The sequence below is a fragment of the Dermacentor silvarum genome, chromosome 1 (assembly GCF_013339745.2).
Source record: "Dermacentor silvarum isolate Dsil-2018 chromosome 1, BIME_Dsil_1.4, whole genome shotgun sequence".
Classification (NCBI taxonomy): domain Eukaryota; kingdom Metazoa; phylum Arthropoda; class Arachnida; order Ixodida; family Ixodidae; genus Dermacentor; species Dermacentor silvarum.
This window is the reverse complement of record NC_051154.1, coordinates 57,189,157-57,213,261: the sequence shown is the minus strand read 5'-3', so window position 1 is coordinate 57,213,261 and position 24,105 is coordinate 57,189,157. Positions and strand designations below refer to the sequence as shown.

Sequence of the window (24,105 nt, the reverse complement as noted above, 5' to 3'; positions counted from 1 at the left end):
AGACCAAATTTAAGGTGACAGTCGACTTCCATGCCTAAATAAGTACAATGATCAATTGCTGTCATCAAGTGACGGTTGATGGAAATGGAGTGAATGCGTTTTGGAAATCGCTGAGGCGAAATAAAGAACACAAGCTTGATCTTCTTATGTGTAAACTGTAGTTTATTTTGTTCACACCATGTCGAGGTTTCTACTAGGTATTCGTTCAACTGACTTATTAGCGACGCTAAAAAAGAAATTTGGGGTTTCGCGTAACAAAACCACAATCTGATTAAGAGGTGCGCCGTAGTGGTGACTCCGGAATAATTTGGCCCACCTGGGGTTCTTTAACGTGCCCCCATCGCACGGTACACGGGCATTTTTGCATTTCGCCCCACTCGAAATGCTGCCACCGTGGCCTGTATTTGATCCTGCGACCGCCAAAGCCACTAAGCAACCACCGCGGGTGTTAGCCACGTGACACACTTGTTAGAGTTCAATATAGTTGTGTCGTCGGCGTACAGAAAGCCACCTAGGCAGATCATTAATATAAATTAGGAAGAGAGGGGGCCTGATATAGACCCCTGCGGCACATCTAGTCGCTCTTGTTACCTTATCTTGTTACCTTTGAGTAGGTTCCAGAAGTGCCAACGGCTTGATTTCTATCCCAATGAAATACCGGTTATTCCAGTGCTTCGAGTTTAGCGAAAAGAATTGCAGTGCATAATAGTGTCGAATGCCTTAGATAAGTAGAGGAATATAGAGGCTGCAAATTTGCCTTCGTCAATCGCTTTTTTACTATCATCCATCTGAGCTATAAGTGCTAGATCAGTCGAATGGCCAGAACGAAAGTCAAACTGGTGGGGAGAAAATATATTAAATTTATTGGAATATTTCATTAAACGTTTTTCAATAATAGATCACAGTTTTAAAGTTAAAGCTCCGTTCGCGCTTACTAATCCTCAGAGTGAGGTACCGCTATTTCTTGCCGTAATTGGAATAATTTACCACAGACGTTGTCCTCATAATCAACCATGACAGATTTGTACAAAAGCTAATTAGTTTTTATCATGCTATAATAAATTTGTTCAAATCCCAATGTTCACTGTTTTCTATTAAATTTTTCTTCGTATACCCTTATGGTTCTTGTATGTCGGTTTGTACTACTAGTGTTGCTGTTAATGACCCCCCGCTATGTAAGTGAATAAAACATAAGTTTTTTTTTTTTTAATAACTTGACTAAAAAAAGTGGGCAGCTGGCACTAGTGGTGCAAGGCTGAAGTAAGCAGCGGAGCTGGTGATCGACCTAGATTTTTCCAGGTTTTACTAGTTTTGACTAAGTTTTGCGAGGAAATGCTAAGCGCTGTTAGGCATGGTATTCCGAATCAGCTCGCCGCCGACGCGCATATTCTCGCTTGGCCGCGCGGCGCGCTTCAAGATGAGCGGCTTCTTCTTCGGGTGTCCGGATCTTCTTTGGTCGTCCCATGTCAAGGCTACATATGTACTCGCCACAGAGTCAACGAGAGGTGTACCGCCGTCGTAGCGGCTCCGAGCTTTATCTCTCCGGTGACGTCACGGCCAAGCTGCGCCTGCACACTTGACGGCGAGAGACTGGTCGAAAGCTGCCGAGCTGCTGCCGACGCCGCCCGCGTTTCCCCAGCGCGTACGCGGGAAACGGGGAACGCGGGTGGCGTCGGCAGCAGCTCTGCGCGTTGCCTCGTTGGTGCTGCTACAATTTCTTTCTCTCTCTATCTCGGTCTCATTTTCTCTTTCCCTCTCCCGAGCATGCTCTCCTTCCTTCTCCTTAACGTCCCATGTCAAGGCAAAATATGCACGGCACGGAGAGGAGGCGAGGCGCACGCCGCTCCGCGAGGTGGTTGCGAGTGACGTCATAGCTCGGCGAGGTTTTGCGACAGCAGGCGCCACTTTTTTAGGGTTAGCTAGAACAGCTTCGCTGTTAAAATGGAAGCAGGTAAATTGTCCTATAATTCTGCAAAAGCGCGCGATTACCTTTTTTAAAAATAGGAATGACGCGACTGCGTTTGAGTTCACGTGAGAAAACACCCATTTTAAAAATGAGGGTAATTAGCACAGAGACCGTCAGCATTATGGCGTGGAATCATTTTATTACGGTAAAGGGTAATGTTATCGACGACAGTGCTCATTGCTTTAAGCTTGCTAATTACCAACGTTACTTCATCACGCGTGGCTGGAAAAAGAAACAATGAAGGCGGTAGGTGAATAAAAGACCTGTCACAGCATGATGCGGAGTCAGAATAATTCATGAAGAAGGTATCACAGAAAGCATCAGCTATATCAAGGGGGTTACTGTATATCCTGTTATTGTGAATAATCCTGGAACTAATGTCCTGGGAGCTCCGGCTTAAAAAGGTCCTAACTATTTCCCACTTTTTCCTAGTGTTATTATCACATCCTGGAATTTTTCGTTCGTTGTATTGGCGTTTCGCCTTTAAATGCGCAACGGCGCGCTACAGGCGATAATTAGAACTGATGTTCGCTGTCAATTGCCAGAGACCAATCGCTGAAAACACGCAAAACATGTTCTTCGTTATCACATTGCAATAAAAACATATAAAAAAGCCTTCTGGCATAGCAATAATTTTGAAGTTGCCATTGAGCGCCTCACTAATGTCTCATTGAAATTCTTGAGTGATCTGTAGCCACTTCGCTTTATCGCTGAGCCATTTCCATTCGTTTGGATTCGTTCGTCAATTATGTATTCAGGTTCCCTAAGTACAATTATACTGGCGGGATTCTTTACAGGAACTGCTTCGTAGTGGCGCCTAATGTCTTCAGACTGGGGACAAAGGAAACCGTTGCGGTCATGGTGGACGGTGGTCCAAAGACAGTGACTGTAAAACTCCATAACCACCCGAATAATCTGCACACTTTCTTTTACTGGTCGGACACGGTCACCACCGGTGAGTAAACTCAAGCAGCCTTAGGAGTCTACTCCTTACTCAGGACAAATTTAGGCTCACGCAGCCGCACAGTGTTTTGTTCTATGCAGCCGCGAGCGCATGTACTACTCACAAAAACGGCATCATAGCATTCGGAGCAAAAGACGTTGTGCCCGGGCCTACGTCAGTGTAGGAATCTGTGGAACCGTCGAAAAGACTAAGTTCAAGTTGGCATGACTTCGCAACGCCATTGAATGAGCACAAGAGGGCGTTCTCGACGGAATATGATCCAGAAATCAGGACAAAGGGAATGTAAGAATAAACATTTTCACTGTGCTATTAACAGCGAGTTCATTTGCACTGATTGGCACATCTTGTAAACAACAGCTTTAAACAGAAGAACACAGGACACAGCAAAAGAGCCGTTTGGTTCATTTGCTGTGTCCGGTGGTTCTTTTGCTGTTTATTGCGTCGCGCTGTTTAAAGTTGATGCTATTTATTGTCGTTGTTTACTTTAAAACAACTTCTGCGCAGGCGCGGATCCAGGGGGGATGTCCGGATGTCCTGACCCCCCCCTCAGATTTCTGCATCGCCCCCCCCCCCCCCCTGCTGACACGGGGACGGCCCTGTCGCAAAAAAATATGGCCACCAGCATTTTTCAAAAGTATTTTTCGCGAATACCAGTGGTAGCAGCCATGTAGAAGTAAAGCTAGCTCGCTCACAAGCTTAGTTATATTCCGTAGGGGTGTGGTGTCGCGAAGTTGCCGTAGTTATTGTTTCTCATGAACACCTTGGACCTCCTGGCGCCGGCCGTGCCTTACTCGTCCCGTCGGTGGCGTCGAATGAACGAGGGGACGTCCCTTTTGCCAAGCACGCCGATGTCCGCGCGAGCGCCTTCGCGCCTGATCAACTTAGTTCCCCATTGGGGTGTCATCGGTTGCCTCATTTGCTGTCATCGGTTCCGCGACCAACCTGCTTAATGAAAGAGATCTCTCGCTGAAGTGTTCATATATATATATAACAACTAACAGCCTAACTAAGAACTACGCATAGACAACTTTTTTTTTTTAACTGTAGCGCTCATTGTGATCACAGTTACACGTTGACAATATCCAGTACGAGCACAGTACCGTTCGTACGCTACAAGTTTTTCATTGTAACTTCGCAGTTTTATTGTCGTACATTAAGCATAGGAGGCTCAAGCCCACCGGATCCGTTTATCTGAGTGGGCGTTCTCGCGGAGCGGGGCGAAGCCTCGAGCATGGGCTGCGAAATGGGGGAGCGTGACGTCAGCGGCCAACGCCAGCGCGCGGGCCTAGGATGGCGTCGCGTGGTTAGAGAAATGGGAGCAGATGCGCGCCTTGTGTAAAAGGATGACGTCGCGTGGGAAACAAAACATGAAGACGCTGGCTCGCGCTCACGGCTACTACGCTACATCGTTCTTCTTGTAGGTGGCGTCGTGAGTCTTCACACGCGGTGATTCGCATATCGTAAACAACTAGCGTAGTGGTTGCCGCGTTGAAACGAAGGTGTCTCAGCCGAACACAAAGAATCTTCTTAAGGAAATCAAGGTGTCCCAACAGAACTCCAAAGCCGGACCCGTGCTTACGCATTTATAACGAACCTGCGACAGACCATCCCAAATTTTATTTTAAGAAACAATACAGGCTGATATACCGGGTGTTCAAAATTAAGCTTTATGGTTTTCTTAAAATTAGGCACTGGGAGGCACGTGAAGACCACCTGCGCAAATAAGTTGTGTGGCCAGGGGGACACAAAGTGAGATAATTATCGCTGTCAGCAACCGAATTAACTAAAATTGAATAATTAACTTTTTATTGACTGCAGTAAGTGTGTATGTTTGTATTCAAAAGTTAGAGGCAGTCGTGTTTCTGCACAGTTTCACTTGGAAGAATTCGTCTAGCATGTCTATGCTCCGATATATCCAACTCCAAATTTTAATTGTCGTTCGCATGATTACGCATGCAAGAGAGTGAGGATCAGCGCAAAGCTCCTCCCTGATGTGACGCGGCTGTTGGGTGCAGCGTTTAGTCTGACAACGCGGCGGAGGCATTGGCAAAGATAATAACTGCCCCCCTTCCCCTCACCGCTGGCGAAAAAAAAAATCGAAGAACCCGTAACCGCTGTCGTAACACGCGACCGCGAAGCCTGTAAAGATGGCGGCAGCTGCCATGCCGAGATAATGGCGCGAGCGGAGAAGCCGGAGGCCAGTGCGCGTGCGTAATGGTGACTAGACGACCGGGCATGGTCCTTGTTTGGGCTACGCAAATAAAGTGACTGCTGATTTACAAGTATTGTAAGCTTTATTGAAATCAAAAGCAACAACTGCACCATCAACAGCAGAAACCTTTTTAGCTATGCTAACGAATATTTCATACTGCCGCTTTAACTTTGGTGTTGTCATGCACAAATCTCATGACAACACTTCACCCATCAAGATGTCAATGCCCTAAAAATGTCCAAAATGCCTCCCTTCCACAGCAACGCAAAGCATAAACCGCTCTCGCGTCGAGTCGATAACTCTGCGCAGTGCAATTGAAATTTGGAGTCGGATATCTCGGAGCACGAACACGCTAGAATAATTCTTCCGACTGATACTGTGTAGAAACACGACAGCCTCTAGGTTTTCAATACTGTGAGCGCATTTTGAGCATATCGTCGTCGTCATCTGTACAAACGACTCATCATCTTGTGTGAGCGCTATTTGTGCATATCGTCGTCGTCATCTGTACATACGACACATCATCATCTTTTGTCTCGTGCGGTGCTTCGTCTCTGACTCGGGCGACTGCTCGGAAATAAAGGCATCGCATCGGTCAACGTCTCACAAGTAGTGGAGGTGCTGGGTAGGTGAAGGAGAGCGACCAGAGGAGGTTGTGTACGGTCCGGGAACGGAGGAATCTGGTCCAGGTGTCCTGTCTCGCTCAAAGTTGGCGTAGCCGCGCCTGTCACCTGGGTGACGCCCGGGAACGTAGTAATCCAACCTAGGTGCGCTGTCTCGCTCAAAGGTAGCATAGCCCCGTCGTTCATCCTGCTGACGCCGACGGCAGTAGCGAGAAATGTGGCCGCGAATACCGCAGTAGAAACAAACCGGGCGCGACGACCGCCACGGAGAGTAGTACGGCTGCGCCGGTATGTGTCGTCAGTGTTTCGCCTGCCACATCTTCCGCGTATTGTACGCCCGCAGAAGGCCACACTGGTGCTATTAAGGCCACCTTGAGTGCAGATCTCAATCCGGCCCAGACCAATGCACTCCTCACCATTTTAATGAAGCATGAAGCTTGTTTTGACGTTTCTTCGCGAGGCCTGGGTCAGACCACTGTAACTACTCATCGAATTGAAACAGACGGCTCTCGCATCATTCGCCGTCGCCCGTACCGTGTGTCACCTTCGGAGCGAAAAGTTATAGAAGAACAAGTGAACGACATGCTGACACGCAACATTATAAGGCCTTCAGCAAGCCCTTGGTCTTCTCCTGTTGTGCTTGTTAAAAAAAAAAGGATGGTTCTGTGCGCTTTTGCATCGATTATAGGGCGCTCAACAAAATTACCCGTAAGGATGTTTATCCAATGCCTCGTATTGACGATGCTTTGGATACCTTACAAGGTGCCGAGTATTTCTCGAGCCTCGACTTGCGCTCCGGATATTGGCAGATTCCCATGCATGAGCCAGATAAAGAAAAGACTGCGTTTGCTACACCTGATGGCCTTTTTGAATTTAACGTGATGCCTTTTGGATTGTGCAATGCACCAGCTACGTTTGAACGTATGATAGATACAGTACTCCGTGGCTTAAAATGGAAGACCTGCCTTTGTTACTTGGACGACATTGTCATCTTTTCGTCGAGTTTCTCCCAGCACCTACAACGTCTAGACCAAGTTCTCGCGTGTCTAGCAAAAGCTGGTCTCCAACTCAATACTAAAAAGTGTCGCTTTGCAAGCCGAAGCATTAAAGTATTGGGCCACGTCGTCAGTAAGCATGGCATCCAGCCTGATCCCGATAAAATCGCTGCAGTACTGCAATTTCCGCCACCAACCGCTCTTAAAGAACTCCGCAGCTTTCTAGGACTGGCGTCCTACTTCCGCCGCTTTGTCCGTGACTTCGCCACCATCGCCGCTCCTCTACACAAACTTCTGACTTCGAGCGCGTCCTTTGTGTGGTCGAACGACTGTGAAGCCGCCTTCCAGACCCTCAAACGAGTTCTCACGTCAGGGCCCGTGCTCCGTCATTTCGATGCAACGGCCCCGACTATTCTACACACTGATGCCAGTGGGCATGGAATTGGCGCTGTCCTGCTGCAGCGGAATCAGAAGTCCGAAGAGCAAGTCGTGGCTTATGCAAGTCGTGCTCTTTCTCCTGCTGAGCGCAACTACACGATTACAGAACAGGAATGCCTCGCCATCGTGTGGTCAATACAAAAATTTCGTCCCTATCTCTACGGCCGCCATTTCACAGTTGTGACCGACCATCATGCTCTCTGTTGGTTGTCGTCCCTGAAAAACTTGTCTGGACGCCTCGGCCGTTGGGTACTGCGCTTACAGGAATATGACTTCACTGTCACGTATAAGTCCGGCAAACAACATCAAGATGCCGACGCTTTGTCGCGCTGCCCGCTGTCCCCAAACGCCCATGCTTCACCTTCGGTATGCACGTCACCATCTAGCCACACGTCTCAGCGCACGCCCAGTAGCCCGGGACAGTCAGTTGCCTCAGTTGACTTTCTCCCGTCTACTGACCTCGTCTCACTCCAACGTACTGACCCATACTGCCGTACGCTGATCGACCGACTTACTGGCTTGGCACGACCCCCCAACAGTCGCTTAAGACGACAACTTTCGCGTTTTAAGCTTCAAGGTGGAGCGTTATTTCGATCAATCTACCATCCTTCCGGTAACCGGTGGGTGCCAGTAATACCTCGCTCACTTCGACTCCAAGTATTGGAAGCATTTCGCGACGACGCGACGGCTGGCCACTTGGGCTTTCATAAGACCTACGACCGCATCAAAACGCGTTGTTTCTGGCCGGGCCTTTCCACCTCAGTCGACAAATACGTTGGCTCCTGCGCATCATGCCAACACAGAAAACGCTCGACATCCCTTCCAGCCGGTCCTCTGCAGCCTCTACCATGCCCGTACACCCCCTTCGAAATTGTGGGCATAGACTTGTATAGACCCCTCCCACTCACGCCCGCTGGTCACCGCTGGATCGTTACCGCAGTGGATCATCTAACGCGCTACGCTGAGACAGCGGCTCTTCGCTCTGGTACTGCCTCCGAAGTCGCCGAGTTTTTCGTGCACGGAATCGTTTTGCGCCACGGCGCACCTCGTGTCCTCCTGAGTGACCGTGGCAAGACGTTCCTATCGCATGTCCTCCGTGAAGTCCTTCAGGCCTCGGACACCATCCATAAGACCACATCATCGTACCATCCGCAAACAAATGGTCTTACGGAGCGTTTTCATCGAACTTTGTCTGACATGATGTCAATGTATGTTCGACCCGATCACACCAACTGGAACACCATCCTACCTTTTGTGACGTTTGCGTATAATACTGCCGTCCAACGTACAACCAATTACAGTCCCTTCTTCCTGGTGTACGGTCGTGCGCCGTCTTTCGTCTTGGACACTACACTCCTTTCAGCACCTGCTGCTCCATCCGCGTCTCTTCCTGAGGAATTTGCCGCTCGCCTCTCCCGGTGCCGTGAACTTGCCCGCGCCAACACCGCTATACCATTCAGGACAAAAGGAAAATTCGCTATGATGCGACGCGTCGCGTTGCTTCGTTCCGCCCAGGCGACGAAGTTCTTTTGTGGAGACCTGTTCGCGCACCGGGGCTCTGTGAAAAATTTCTCCACAGATATCTCGGCCCCTACACCGTTTTGCAACGAACTTCGGCCGTTAACTACAGCGTCACTCCTGTCAGCTCAGCTACTGACCGCCGCCGCCGCACTACGGAAATCGTTCACGTATCTCGCCTGAAACCCTACATTCGCCGTACCTACCCTTTCTAGTTTGCGGTCTTGCTGACCGCTTTCCTGAAGGGGGGAAGTTAGTGTGAGCGCATTTTGCGCATATCGTCGTCGTCATCTCCACAAACGACTCATCATCTTGTGTGAGCGCTATTTGTGCAAATCGTCGTCGTCATCTGTACATACGACTCATCATCATCTTTTGTCTCGTGCGGTGCTTCGTCTCTGACTCGGGCGACTGCTCGGAAATAAAGGCATCGCATTGGTCAACGTCTCACAATACAAACATACCCACTTACTGCAGTCGACAAAAATAATTGTTCAATTTTAGTTAATTGGGCTGCTCACAGCGATAATTATCATCTCACTTTGTGCCCCCCTGGCCACATAACTTATTTGCACAGGTGATCTTCGCGTGCCTCCCAGTGCCTAATTTTAAGAAAACCATAAAGCTTAGTTTTGAACAACCTGCATGATCAGGCACAGCCGCCAAGCACATGGCTGTATTGGGTAACGTCCTTTTCCTATAAGCACGGAGAAAACCGTACCTGGCTTCGCTACAGGTCTTCTTCCTCTTTCTGGGGTTTTACGTGCCAAAACCAGTTCTGATTATGAGACACGCCGTAGTGGAGGGCCCCGGATTAATTTTGACCACCTGGGGTTCTTTAATGCGCACTACAACGCAAGCACACGGGCGTTTTTGCATTTCGCCTACATAGAAATGCGGCCGCCGCGGCCAGGATGCGATCGCGCGATCTCGTGCTCAGCAGCGCAATGCCTGAACTGACTGAGCCACCACGGCGGGCTAGATGGCGCGAGGTAACACTCGTTTTCATGATGACAGTGGCGGCCGGGGAATAAAAACAGCGCGAACTTCTTGGCAATAAATACAAAAAAAGAAGAAAAAAAAAGTGATTTGCCCTCTCAAGCCTTGTAGGTTACAGGTGCTGCTCTAGCCGTATAAAACGCGGGTTTATCGTGAGCAGAAACGGTGAATTTCGGTAAATGATAAAGGCTACTATCATCATCATCATCATCATCATCATCGACAGAAGCTGACCCCCCCCTCAGAAAAAACCTGGATCCGCCCCTGCTTCTGCGCTACATGTTTCTGGCCATGAGTTGTGTTTGCCTCAGCGGTTTTATCACTCTGCGCAAAGCATGATTGTTTGGCACAACGGAACAGTTAAAGGCCAACCATCATAGACCCTATCAGTGCCGCTGGCAGAGCACTAACGTTGCGGTGATTAACCTTTCCGTAGTTCAATGCTGCAATTACACTTAATTTTGTCATAAATTACTGCAGTAAGCAGCCGCATTTGTATTGCGCAGGTTCTCCTCAAATTACGGATATCATTGTGCGTGAAGATAATGTGCCCGATCTGCACTACGAACGGAACATTGTCTACGTCACACTGGAAGTTACGTGCGGCACTCTGTGGACGAGACAGACAGAGGTCCTGGTGAGCCCTGCCTCGGGCGAGCATTTTTTCCTTCAGACGGAAAAGCCTATCTATCACCCGGGAAACATGGGTAAGTATCATTCATATGCGTCTATGAATTAATTAATTAATTAATTAATTAATTAGTTAATTAATTCTGGGGGTTTACATGCCAAAGTCACGATTAGATTATGGGGCACGCCATTGTAGGGTACTCCGGATTGATTTTGACCACCAGGGGATCTTTTACGTGCCCCCAATGCACGGGACACGGGCGTTCTTGTATTTCGCCCCCATCGAAATGCGGCGGCCGCCGCGGCCGGGATATGAACCCGCGACTTCGTGCTTAGCAGCGCAACACCATAGCCGCAAAGCGTCTATATGTGTGTATAAATAGCTTCGCAACGACAAGAATCGAAGTTATGCAACCGCTCATAAAACTACTGTCGAACGACCGATCAGCATGCTTACAATGCAGCGACCGGCGTTCTTCAATTCACATTAAAAAAAAAAGATTTTTCACCTGCCGCTCATTTGTCTTGCTCAAATTTCGCTACAAAGTCAAATTTTATGCCCCGGATCATCCAATGCAAGACTTGGCGTTGTTACTTGCTTTGTTTGTCAAGGAAAAAATGCTAAGTTGCCGTCACCTGTGTTCCTCGTCGTGAGCGATGTCCTTAACAAGGCGGCTATGACTTTTCTTCTCACTTTCGGCGTCTGCAGTACCGCAAAGTATGGCCTTCGAGGTTGATTACTATTACCCGCAGGTGGAGGAATGACACCAAGAGAGCCGTATAGACGAAGGCAAATTCGATTATTTTTATTTTTTCTCGGCAAGCCATGCAGGTAACAGTGTCAAATGTTATATTGCACAATCTGGACTGTAAGATGTAAGCTCGCAGCGAAATTTTATCAAGAATAAAGCAGCGCTAAGGGCAAAGAGAGAAAGAAAGAAAAGGAAAGGCAGGGAGGTTGACCAGGTTGCATCTGGTTTGTTACCAAACACTAGAGGAGGGAGAAGAAAACGGGCGGCTATAAAGAATGGAAGGCAGAAAGAAAGGGACAATAAGGGATGCGTGCGTACACAGAACAGCGTTCTTCTTTCTTCTTCTTTCTGGGGTTTTACGTGACAAAACTAGTTATGATTATGAAGCACGCCGTAGAGGAGGGCTCCGGATTAATTTTAACTACCTGGGGTTCTTTAACGTGCACTACAACGCAAGCAGACGGGCGTTTTTGCATTTAGCCTCCATCGAAATGCGGTAGCCGCGGTTCCCGCGACCTCGTGTACAGCAGCGCAACGCCTTAGCCACTGAGTCACCACGGCAGGTTACAGAACAGCGTTCACCGTGCAAACTCGGTGGTAGAGCTAAGATATCTTCAAAAAGAGCAGCAGCGCCCATGTGGCACTCTGTGCCAATGACGGTTGGCACAGAGTGCCCCAATAAATTTACCGCAACCGCGATTATATGGACACCCCAGACTAATTTTCGTCGGCGTCACCGTGAGGTGCCGTTTAAAGTACAAGTGTGATAAAAACCTATCGCACCCATAGCGCACGTCTCCTCCTCTACCCCGGCCATGGCTGTGCATGGCGCAGCCCTTCTGCACTATCTTTAAGCAATCTGCGTCGGCTGCAAAACTTTGGCGAAACTAGATAGCTGGTATCTGTATGTGCGCTGTTTTTCCGTGCGCTTAGTGTTGGAGGTAGCGTAATCTCAAGTTAGTTTAGGGTACGCCTTGAAGCCAGAAGCAGCACGAAGAGTTTGTTACCCCGCTCGCGGCGCTCTTCATAACGCCAGAGTTGTAACCGTGAGTGTTCGCGATCATCGAGTGAGATCTGTTCATGTTTGCCTGTGCGCGTGACACCATGCTTGTTAATTTAATTGGTAAGCTAATGTTTACAATAACTTATACGGCCAATAAAACTACGAACCTTACTTCATGTGGTTGCCTAATACTTTGCTATCGCTATCAATGCTTCGGTTTCGGGCAAAACTGAGACTTTTTTTCTTCTATGAACGCTGTGTCGTCCAGTCGCCTTAAAGCGGCATGCAATGTCGGTTTTTCATTGTCAAATGAAGGGCATTGGATGAGGATATGTTTTATGTTCTCGTGGCAATCACAAACCCTCCACGAGCTGCTCTCCATCCAGGTGGTAGTCGAAGGCGTAATGAAGGCTGAACGGAATACAGTGGTGATTTGGCACATTCCTCTGAATCCCAATGTTTTAATGCTTTGCAACGAGCAAGTAGGCGAAGTTTCCACGCTGGACTTGGTCGGCGGGAGGCGCTGCTTTGTCGGATCTTTCGTTGCCGATGATGCCGCATTGACGCAGCATATTGTTACGGCGCAACTGAGAGTGGCGCCAGTCAGAAGAAGACGATTTAACGTGTGGCGGTGGAATGGGTCTCAATTATTCCGTCAGAAGGGCATGGGTTCCATTGGAGTGGAAAATTGCCAAGGTCATTTCCTTGCTTAAAAATCCGGGTGACGGCTATATATTAGACAATATCCGGCCAATCGCGTTAACTTCAAATTTAGTAAAATTGATTGAAAGAGTTATCAATATCGTGTCGTAAATTTTCTTAATGAGCGATCGATTCTGAGTCTGAAACAAATTGGTTTCAGATCACAGTGCTCTATATGGCAGGCCCATATTGACCTTGAAAGCCGTATTCAGTTGGCACGGCGCAAAGACAGTATCGGCATTAGTCACTCTAGATATCTCAAAAGCATATGACAGTGTTGAACATATGATATTGATCAATCAGCTTCAGAAAATTAACCTTCCAAAATACCTTCAAGTATGGATTTCAGAATTTTTAAGGAACAGAGAATTTTATTGCTTCCAAAGCGGCATTTCTTCGGCTAGGTACGCGCAATCAAGAGGCGTTCCACAAGGGGCAGTACTTTCTCCAGTCTTATTTAATATTCTTATGAGTTCCATCCCATGTCATGATGATCTACATACTTATGTGTACGCTGATGACATAGCGTTTTTTTTCATCGGCAAATGACATCCACAAACTCTATCAAATATTACAGACATACTTGTCTGCTATAGAAAGGTGGCTTGATGCGATGCATCTCTGTCTCAACGTTAACAAATGCTCAGTGCTAGCGTTTCCATTAAAGGACCCCATATATATTTCTCTCTCCTATCATCTAAATATTATCCCACAAGTAGAGACAGTCAAGTATCTTGGAGTGATACATGACGGTTCACTGTCTTGGAAGGCACACATTGACTATATTGCAACAAAAGGTGTTCGTGCGGTTGGCTTGCTGCGTAGGCTGAGCAATAGTCGATCAGGAATGCGAAGAGCAACGCTTTTAACAATATACCGCATGTATGTTCGACCGGTATTGGAATTTGGATGCGTACTGTACTCTGGAGCTCCTGCATATAAACTTCGCCCCCTTGTTCTTCTGGAGAGGCAGTCCTTGCGACAATGTTTAGGGCTACCTAAATTTGTAGCAAATGAAGTTTTACATCTGGAAGCTAGGATGCCATCTCTTGTTACGAGGTTTCGATTATTAGCTGTACAGTCATATTTAAGACTATATGAATCCCCTATAAGGCGTTCACAAACAGTTTTTATCTCCCAGCCGGACTTGTTTTTCGGCTTGTACTGGCCGCGATTCCACACACCACAAATTATTTTTATTCAAACTCTTCTACATCAATTAAACATACAAATTCGTGAGGTGAGTCCTGTTGTTTACAACACCAATTCCATTAAAATTCAGTATGATGATATTTTTCCTAAAAATGCAAAGGCATTATCTTACCGCATGCTAAGCTCAATATTAAATGATTACTTTTTGCACGTTCCGATCGAGACAGTTATTGCCACTGACGCTTCTCAAAATGAAGAAAAGTGTGGAATTGGAATATTTTCTCCTATTCTTGATTGGTCGTTCTCTCTTCGCCTCCCAGACTTCGTACCGATCTTTCTAGCGGAATTTTTATCTGTCGTTCTAGCCCTCCGTAAACTCAATACATCAACACGTTCCACAGTGATCGTGACGGATTCTTTATCTCTGTGCTCCTCCCTCACAGCTTCCGATAATTCAACGGTTTTGCGAGCTTTCACATCGTTAGTGCCCCCTCACTTAGCTTTGATTAGATTGGTGTGGGTACCAGGGCATAAGGGCCTATTTCTAAACGAAATGGCAGATTCGTTGGCGAAAGCGTCCCTGAATGGCCCGGTAATTCATATCCTACCGAATTCAGCTTTCATCATAGGGGCTAGATTTCGGAGAAAAATGATGCTGCGTGAATCTCACGCCCCTTCTTTAACAAACTCGTCAGATTTTCAGCACTTGTCGCATTATTGGAATAGCAAACTCTGTCAAACGCGATCACTTGAAGTCGCAATCACTAGACTACGCTGCAGAATTCCATTTCTAAATTTTTACCTACACAGAGCTGGTCTGGTTCCCTCACCTAACTGTTCCTATTGTGGCCAACATGAAACATTAGATCATTTTCTAATTGTCTGTGAAAGATATTCTGAATTGCGAAAAATAACCTTAGAAACACCGTTCCGCCTTCTTAGATTAGAATTAAATGTTCAAAATTTACTATCATTGGGGGCCTCTACCCTTGGGCACAGCGACGGGAAGGTTGTAGATGCCATCCAGAATTACATTACAGGGTCAGAAAGATTTAGATGACAGAATCACGGCTTAGGGTGCCGAAATATTTTTACAAACTTGATGATTACTTCACTACTTCAAATTCGATGACTACTTCTTTTTTTTTTAGACATCATTTATTCCTTTATTCTTTTCAAGTCATTTGATATATTCTAATTATTCATTCTCAGATGCCTATATATTCCCCACATTTATGTTTGTATTGTTTTTATACATCTCCTTTCTGATTGTTACTTCAAACTACCCGGTTCTTGACCAATCCCCCAGAGTGGGTATGTGCCAATAACTCCCAGGCTCTACCTCTACCTCTATTTATTTTAATGTTTAATCATAATACTACCCGGTTCGTGGCCTATCCCCCACAGTGCGTTTGTGCCATTGATTGAGGCATCATCATCATCGACAGCCATCTGGTTTATGTAGCGTTGCCGCTCTTGTACATATATTGTAAATACATCTTTATCTGTGTGTTCCGCATCGTAACAAACTGATGAAAGGTGCGGGGTAACCACGAGAGACAATGCAGTGGTCGTCCCCTCGGACTGGACAACATGATGGACAAAGCAGGGCACGAAATGGCACGGCGCACATCAACGCCTACAACCCCGACGGTTGTCCTGGCTCAGCCATGGAACCCAGGAACGTTGTGCGGCACCGACCACCCTGACGTAGAAGACTGGATCGCCACGTATGAGCGTGTAAATGCCCAGAACAAATGGGATCCGACGATTATACTGGCTAACTTAGTGTTCTACCTACAAGGCACGGCGAAGCTGTGGTATGATAACCACGAGGAAGAGCTTAACGACTGGGACATGCAGAAGCAGAAGCTGAGGGACTTGTTCGGCCGTCCCGCTGGGCGGAAGAGTGCCGCTAAGAAAGAACTAGCGACGCGCGACCAAACGTCCACAGAATCGGCGTCTCTCACATCCAGGAAGTGCTGGCTCTGTGCCGTAAGACCGACCGCGATATGGCTGAGTCAGACAAGGTTGGGAATTTACTGAAGGGGCTCGCTGACGATGTGTTCAACTTGCTCATGTGCAAAAATTGTGAGACAGTACAGGACATCATAAAAGAGTGTCAGCGCTTTGAGCAGGTCAGGAGCCGCCACGTTGCAACGCCGTTCCCACGTCTGCCGAGCACAGCTGCAACATCCTCTTGTGGCGTCAGGCTAGGAATGCAGCGACCGTCATCATCAAACAACCTGACGCGAATAGTGCGGCGAGAACTTGAAGCCATGGCTACTGCAGCCCCTTTCCACCACCCCAGTGAGCCGAACAACTTGCCTTCAGTGCATTTGTGCAGGCAACAGTCCTAGCATATCTCGCTAATCTTGGAGTTCATTCTGTATGTGCCGTTGCCCCTTCACAGCTGCCCAATTCTCCTTGTACATCCACTGGTCAGCGGTATCCTGCATGTACGCTAGAGAAATCTGGCCGAGTGGCGAGCCACAAAAGATCGGCCAATATGTTTTGCCTGTCAGCGTACCAACCAAGAGAACAGGCTGGCTTCAGGAAGGGATATTCTACGATGGATCATGTCCATGTCATCAATCAGGTAATCGAGAAATTTGCGGAGTACAATCAACCTCTCTATATGGTTTTCATAGATTATGAAAAGGCATTTGATTCAGTAGAGATACCAGCAGTCATAGAGGCATTGCGTAATCAAGGAGTACAGGATGCATACGTGAATATATTGGCAAATATCTACAAGGATTGCACAGTAACCTTGGTCCTCCACAAGAAAAGTAGAAAGATGCCTATCAAGAAATGGGTCATGCAAAGAGACACAATATCTCCAATGCTATGCACTGCATGCTTAGAAGAAGTATTCAAGCGCTTAGACTGGGAAGGCTTAGGAGTGAGAATCAACGGCGAATATCTCAGCAACCTTCGGTTTGCAGATGACATTGTCCTATTCAGCAACAATGGATACGAATTACAGCAAATGATTGTGGACCGTAATCAAGAAAGTGTAAGAATTGGGTTGAAGATGAATATGCAGAAGACAAAGATAATGTTCAATAGCCCGGCAAGGGAACAAGAATTCAGGATCGCCAGTCAGCCTCTAGAGTCTGTAAGGAGTACGTTTATCTAGGTCAATTACTCACAGGGGACCCTGATCATGAGAAAGAAATTCACAGAAGAATAAAATTCCGTTGGAGTGCATACGGCAGGCATTGCCAAATCCTGACTGGGAGCTTACCACTGTCGTTGAAAAGAAAAGTGTACAATCATTGCAATCTACCGGTGCTAACATATGGGGCAGAAACTTGGATGTTAACAAAGAAGCTCGAGAACAAGTTAAGGACCGCACAAAGAGCAATGGAACGAAAAATCTTAGCACTCACGTTAAAAGGCAGGAAGAGAGCGGTGTGGATCAGAGAACAAACGGGGATAGCCGTTATTCTAGTTGACATTAAGCAGAAGAAGTGGAGCTGGGCAGGCCATGTAATGCGTAGGAACGATAACCGATGGACCGTTAGGGTTACAGAATGGATACCAAGAGAAGGGAAGTGCAGTCGGGGACGGCAGAAAACTAGGTGGAGTGATGGAGTTAGGAAATTCGCAGGCGCAAATTGGAATCAGCTAGCGCAAGACAGGGGTAATTGGAGAGCACAGGGAGACGGCTTCGTCCTGCAGTGAACATAAATATAGGCTGATGATGATGATGTATCGGTCACGTTGCTCGCCATTGCAATAACCGCACTATCTACTCCCCTCGACGACGGCCATTCGCCAGTTATTAGTGTTATTACCACTCCGAACAGAGCCAGCGTCGTTACCAGCCTCCATTTGAACCACAACAGCCAAACGAAGACGCTCGTGCCGCTTGCAATAGTCCCTCGTCATCATTCCGACGTCACCAGTCCTTTTCGTCACCAGCTCGTCGAACATCGTCCCTATCGCCGCAGGGTCGTCGTCCACCGTCTCCGATGCTGCCGGACGCCTGTCTCCGGAAAACTAAGCGATGCAGCTCCCGGAGGTGACGCTGCATTGACGACTCGACCGCAAAACCATCTGACCACTCTGCCGACAAAACAGAACTTGATGGACGTTGTAGTCGATGGTAGTGACACTGGCACGCACATATCCGTGATGAGTGTCCAGTTGCGCCAACGCCCGAACAAAGTTCTCACACCCGCTGCATCACGCACCCTGCACGTCGCCGACGGAGGAACGCCTACCGTGCATGGTATGTGCACTGCTCGCATTGGCATCACGGAGCGCCTAACCACTGTGTTGTTTGTCGGTTTGGAACAAAGCCCCTGCAACGTTATACTCGGCTTAGACTTTTTGTCGTCCCATTCAGCCCTCTTTGACTGCGCGTCTAGTGTCATTCAGTTTGAGCTACCCCACGGCTGCTATAGTCATCCAGTCACACAGCCACGGTTATGCTCTGCCAAAGACATCCGCCTGTCGCCTCAAGCCACTACGTACTGTATGTCACTCTCATGTGGCTTACATTTGTTCATGAAGGCGTCTATGTGCTATGTCCCACCGCTTACATACTGCTTGAAAAGAATTTGGCCGTTCCCCATGCCATTCCAGTTTTATTCTGCATAAATAATACAGGTAATCAGATTTCGCTCCCTTTCCCTAATTTTTACTGCTCGGGACAAATTGTTCCTAGAGGCATGTCTTTGGGCGACATTTTGCCTGTCAACGATTGCGATATATTCGCTTTTGACGTAGCAATTCCATCGCCCTCTACAGGAACCTCCGATTCACCTACTCTAGTCACAGACGAACTTGGCAAGATTATTGCACCTGACCTACTTCCTGCACAAGCTGCTGACCTCCGCCGTCTCTTGGAAACTTACAGCGACATTTTTTATGTTGACATCGGTGGTGACCACCAGACATTGGTGGTCACTCATCGTCTCCGGTGGTCACCCACTGGAGACGCTAATCCAATACGCCGCCGGCCGTACCATGTTTCACATGCTGAAGGACAAGTGATACAACGATAAGTCGATAAGTTGTTGACCAAAGGAGTTATCAAACCATCTTGCAGTCCGTGGGCGTCCCCTGTTGTCCTTGTCAAGAAGAAGGACGGCAGTTGGCGCTTTTGTGTCGATTACCAACACTTCACCAAAATCACGTGCAAGGATGTCTACCCCTTGCCGCGTATTGATGACGCTTTGGAGCCAAGTACTTCCATAGACCTTCGATCAAGTTATTGGCACATCTCGGTAGATGGCATGCATGAGCCGCTAGAAAACTGCCTTCGTAACCCCTGACGGCCTCTACCAATTCAAGGTTATACCATTCGGTCTTTGTAATGCCCCGCCAAGTTTTGAAAGAATTATGGACTCCTTAATTCGCGGCTATAAATGGTCTACATGTCTGTGTTACCTAGACGATGTGATAGTCTTTTCACCAACTTTCGCCAGTCATCTAACACGTCTATCGGCCATTCTTGCTGTTTTTCGATGCACCGGCCTGCAATTGAACTCATTCAAGTGCCACTTTGGACGTCGTCAAATTACTGCTTCTGGCCATCTCGTCAGTGCCGCTGGCGTTCAACCCGACCATGACAAGATTCGCGCTGTCCAGAACTTTCCTGTTCCATCTTCAACCACAGACGTAAGAAGCTTTGTCGTACTCTGCTCGTACTTCCTTCGCTTCATCAAGAATTTCGCCGCCACCGCTCGCCCACTTACAGACTTACTTAAGAAGGACGCAGCTTTCACATGGGGCCGTACGAGGGCGGAAAAGGCTTAAGCCTTCTCCACCCTCGTACGCTTGTACCGACTCCCCTATTACTGGCTCGTTATGATCCATCTGCTCCCACTGAACTTCACACAGATACCAGTGGTCATGAAGTTGGGGCTGTACTCGTTCAATGGCAGTGTAACGCAGAGCGCGTGATTGCATACGCCAGCCGCCTGCTGTCACCCACCGAAGGGAATTTTCATTTACTGAACAGGAGTACCTGGCGTTAGTTTAGGCAGTAGCCAAATTCCGCCTCTACTTGTACGGCCACACATTTTCCGTGGTTACCGATCACCACGCCTTGTGCTGGCTCTCGTCGCTTAATGACCCCACTGGACGATTGGGTAGACGGTCGCTACGGCTCCAAGAATATTCATTTACTGTTGTATACAAGACCGGCCGCTTGCTCGAGGACACCGTCTGCCTCTCCGGTCATCCTGTCGACCGCCCTGAAAATGATGCGCATGACAGCGACGCTTTCGTCCTAGCCATCTCTTATCGGCGTGATATTCGCACTGAACAACGGCGTGATGGCTGCTTACGTGTTCTCATCGATCGTCTTCATTCTGGACATCGGAGCCCACGCTGCACATGTTCGTACTCCGCGACGACGTTCTCTACCGTCGCAGATTACGCCCTGAAGGACGAGAATTTTTACTCGTTGTCCCGCGCCATCTCTTTCTTGAGCAGTTGGCATGACGCACCTACTGCGGGCCACATCCGCGTTTCTTGTACTTACGACCATGTACGGGGCCGCTTCTACTGGCCAGGCCTGTACCGCTCTGTGCACCGTTACGTTGCCGCCTGTGCGCACTGTCAGAGCCGCAAAAAAAATGCTGTGCTTCCCGCTGGACGCTTCACCCCATCTATGTGCCCTCAGAACCATTCTTTCGCGTCGGCCTCGAACTGCTCGGCCCTTTTCCGACGTCGACATCTGTCAATAAGTGGGTCATTGTCGCGTACGCCATCATGCCAGCTTTGCCCACTGAGCTGTGCAATTCAGGTGCCGGATTTCCTTTTACATGACGTCATCCTCCATCACGGCGCTCCCCGGCAGCTCCTCACTGATCGCGACGGCACCTAATTGTCCCGAGTTGAGGAAGACCTACTTCGCTCCTGTTCTGCCGAGCACAAGTTTCCACCGCCTACCACCCGCAGACAAACGGACTCATGGAGGGGCTCAATCGCACGTTGGCAGAAATGCTGTCTATGTACGTTTCTGACGACCACAGTGATTGGAACAGCACTTTACCCTTCGTGACCTTCGCCTATAATTCGTCCCGTCATGAGATCACTGGCTTTTCACCATTTTGCCTGCTATTTGGCCGCCACCGTGCTCTGAACTTTGACACATTGCTTCCTTCCACGACGAACACTCCCACTGAATATGCTCAAGAGGTCTTTGCCCAGGCTCACACGGCGCGCCAGATTGCCAACTCCCGGCTCATTCAAGCCGCGCAGAAGATACGGTACGACAGCCGACATCTGGACGTTCGATTTTCTCCTGGCTCCATTGTCCTCCTATGGACACCATGTCGCCGCATCGGCTTGTATGAAAAGCTGATGCCGCGCTACACCGGGCCTTACACGATATTGCGTCAGCTTCGTCCCGCTGGACCTACTCCGCTGGACTCGCCTGTCCGCACTGACATTGAGCATGTGTCTCGGCTAAAGCCTTACTTGCCGCGAGTTCACGTCCCTTATAGTTAGCGCTGAGACGGCGCCTTTGCAGGCGCCGTCTTATGTTACGGCGCAACCGAGAGTGGCGCCAGTCAGAAGACGATTTGACGTGTGGCCGTGGAATCGGTCTCGACAGCCATCTTGTTTATGTATTGTTGCCGCTCTTGTATATATATTGTAAATACATCTTTATCTGTGACTTCCGCATCATAACAATATAACCAAATTTCAGTAAGCTCACAATATTTTTAACAATTTATGATAAAAACGCAGGTCACTGTAATAAAATGGCGGCAACCGCCTGACACAAAGACGCTAGTCTATGTAAGTGCTTTGGAAGGATTAATTTAGCTGTGAGCCCAACCGTGAGAGTAGCGAAGGCAAGACGAACACAATAATCAACATTTTTCTCAGACCCTGTTTGGAAATCATAAAGAATCGAGTTCTTTGTAAAGCATGCCGTAATCAGATGACATAGTCTTTACAAACTTGCAGAAAATGAATATTTTAAACATGTAGGAGTCCCAGGATTACAGCCTACATTAAACATTAAGCATTTCGCGCACAGATATATTCGAAGCATCCCTGGTGGAAGTTATACTTACTTATAACGTTTTCCTTTTTTTCCCGCTTGCAGTGAACATAAGATTCTTGGCCGTCGATGGCAGGCTTAAGCCATCAGAAAGCATCTTCAGACTGGAAATTCGGGTAAGTACATTGTGCACTGCTAGCAGCGGGAAGTATGTAGCAAATCTTGCGAGCTAAACGTACACAAAACAAACTCTCTTTTCTTTCTTTGATTAAAACGGACAACATGATTTAAATATTATGAGGTTGAATATGACTTGCCAAGTCGGGGTTTTTTTTGTTTTGTTTACTCACCTAAAGCATGAAAGAGAAAATTGTCATACGCCTGGCTCGTAGACGGAAGCCGCACAAGAAACCTAAACGGCTTTCTGAGAAAGAAAGCTTCTTAGTTGAAGACAAAATCGTCCTAGTCCGTCTCGTAAAGCATTCCGTAAATTTTGCCAACCTACGTATCATCAAAAAACACTTTGTCCTAAAGGAGAGCAAGAGAAAAGCCTCGGGGTGGCGTCATTGCTTCAACGAAAGTGCTTGCCTTCGTCAGCCTTTCGACACGAGGACCTTTTCCGACCAGTCTTCTTATGTTGTAATTCTAACACTCTTGTTACATTCTTCTGAAAGAAGAGCTCTGTCGGCAAGAGACCTTTGTCGACGCTCAGCACTGGTTTGAAACTTGTACACAGGGCCGCAGACATGGTAAATATAGGTATAGTCTCTTGAGAGTGTTTGTCAAGGGTGGAGGAATGGTGTGGAGAGTGCCAGTTCATTAGTCTTAGCAGACTTTCTCCGAATTTCACAACTTTAACCTGTCATCTACCACCGCATTCATAATAATCCTTGCGTACAGTACTTAACATTACCATGAGGTCCAGGCCTGTTGGCTACCTGTTGATAACTCCGATCATGACAATTCTATATGTGCTTGATGATGACTATTGCTTTGTAACTAGGGTAGTCCACAAAAACTGAAAAGGTTTTCAGTGTGTAGGCAGTGGGTAAATGCTAAAGAAGGTGCACATGGACAGCAAACGAGCGCTGGGTGTGCCCATTCCGACCACTGGCGTAGACGCTCAGGTAACTTTTATTTCCACCGTCACTCAATTCATTTGGTCTAACTTCAACGCCCCCCCCCCCCCCCCCCCCACTATTCAGAGAGAGTGAAAAAAAAAGGGTGGCGAGGTTCACCAGATGAAGGATGGTTAACCTCCTACCCTGCATTGCCTATGCAATGTGACCGTGCTTTGATGGAAGGATCAATGCGTCAGAATCTGGCATTGTGCGCACACACCACTTTCAGCACACCCATGGAGGAATAAACGTACTAACTTTATTTGCCATGCACTCTAAAGCTCTAGTCACAAGCATCAGCCGAGCGCTGAAAAGTGTCTAGGAGCATATGCGCATGTTCATTTGAGTCAGCGTTCGCCATGAGATTCAGCTAAACGCAATCCAGTCAGAGAGCGACGCATATTCGCTTCGGTCGCATCTTCGTTCATCATACGGGGTGCAGTGCCGAGGCCTCGATTGCTGTGGGAGCGCGCGATGACTCCCGCAGCGAGCGCTACTTAAGGAAACTTGCCCCAGAGTGTTTACACTGGCGCTAATGCGCCGATGCGAGCGCCTTGAGGGTGGATCAAATACGTGTGGCACTTAATTTCTGGCTTTGGGAGCCCATAGAGTAACAAGATTTCCGAGCGGGCATATTGCGGTGCTCTCAATCTCGCACTTTTCGTTGCAGAATCCGCAAAACGTGATCGTCGAAAGGACGGAATTTCAGCCCAGCAGAGAGTTCCTTCTCACGCACATCTATCAACTACCTGAGCGCACGCTTCTCGGAGAATGGTCCCTCGTCGTCAAGTACGGCTACAACGTATGGCTGACCCTCCTCCTAATCCTTGATCACGATGACTTGAAAATAAACCTTAGCCATGTAAAATACAGTCGAAAATCGGAACAAACAATGTTTGTGCAAAGGAACAAAGGCCCTTTAAATTGGCATTTGTTTTATGAACGTCCTTGCACTAGTATTGCTAGTGATCTAATTTTTGTCAAGTGTCACGCATCAAGTATCATGTCTCCTCAAGTTTCTTCCTATTCGATGAAATGTAGTGTAACACATTACT

The 24,105-nt window shown here is 47.8% G+C and overlaps 2 protein-coding genes across 8 annotated transcripts in view; both read left to right on the top strand.

Annotated features, from left to right (window-relative positions):
- The window catches only part of LOC119463792 (A.superbus venom factor 1-like), a 268,434-nt gene that overhangs the window by 142,328 nt on the left and 102,001 nt on the right, over window positions 1-24,105 (top strand). For 2 of the 7 annotated variants that reach the window (XM_049668402.1, XM_037724620.2), the window contains exons 2-5: window positions 2,764-2,921; window positions 10,222-10,422; window positions 22,035-22,105; window positions 23,721-23,852. The exons of 1 other annotated variant lie outside the window; for it this stretch is intronic. In XM_049668402.1, the coding sequence (XP_049524359.1) occupies window positions 2,764-2,921; window positions 10,222-10,422; window positions 22,035-22,105; window positions 23,721-23,852 (562 nt within the window). The remainder of the gene's footprint in view (window positions 1-2,763; window positions 2,922-10,221; window positions 10,423-22,034; window positions 22,106-23,720; window positions 23,853-24,105) is intronic. 4 more of the 7 variants (XM_049668407.1, XM_049668410.1, XM_049668417.1 and 1 more) reach the window with 4 other exon arrangements.
- Window positions 1-24,105, top strand: part of LOC125945992 (A.superbus venom factor 1-like) — a 179,508-nt gene that overhangs the window by 127,874 nt on the left and 27,529 nt on the right. The gene's annotated exons all lie outside the window — the stretch shown is intronic.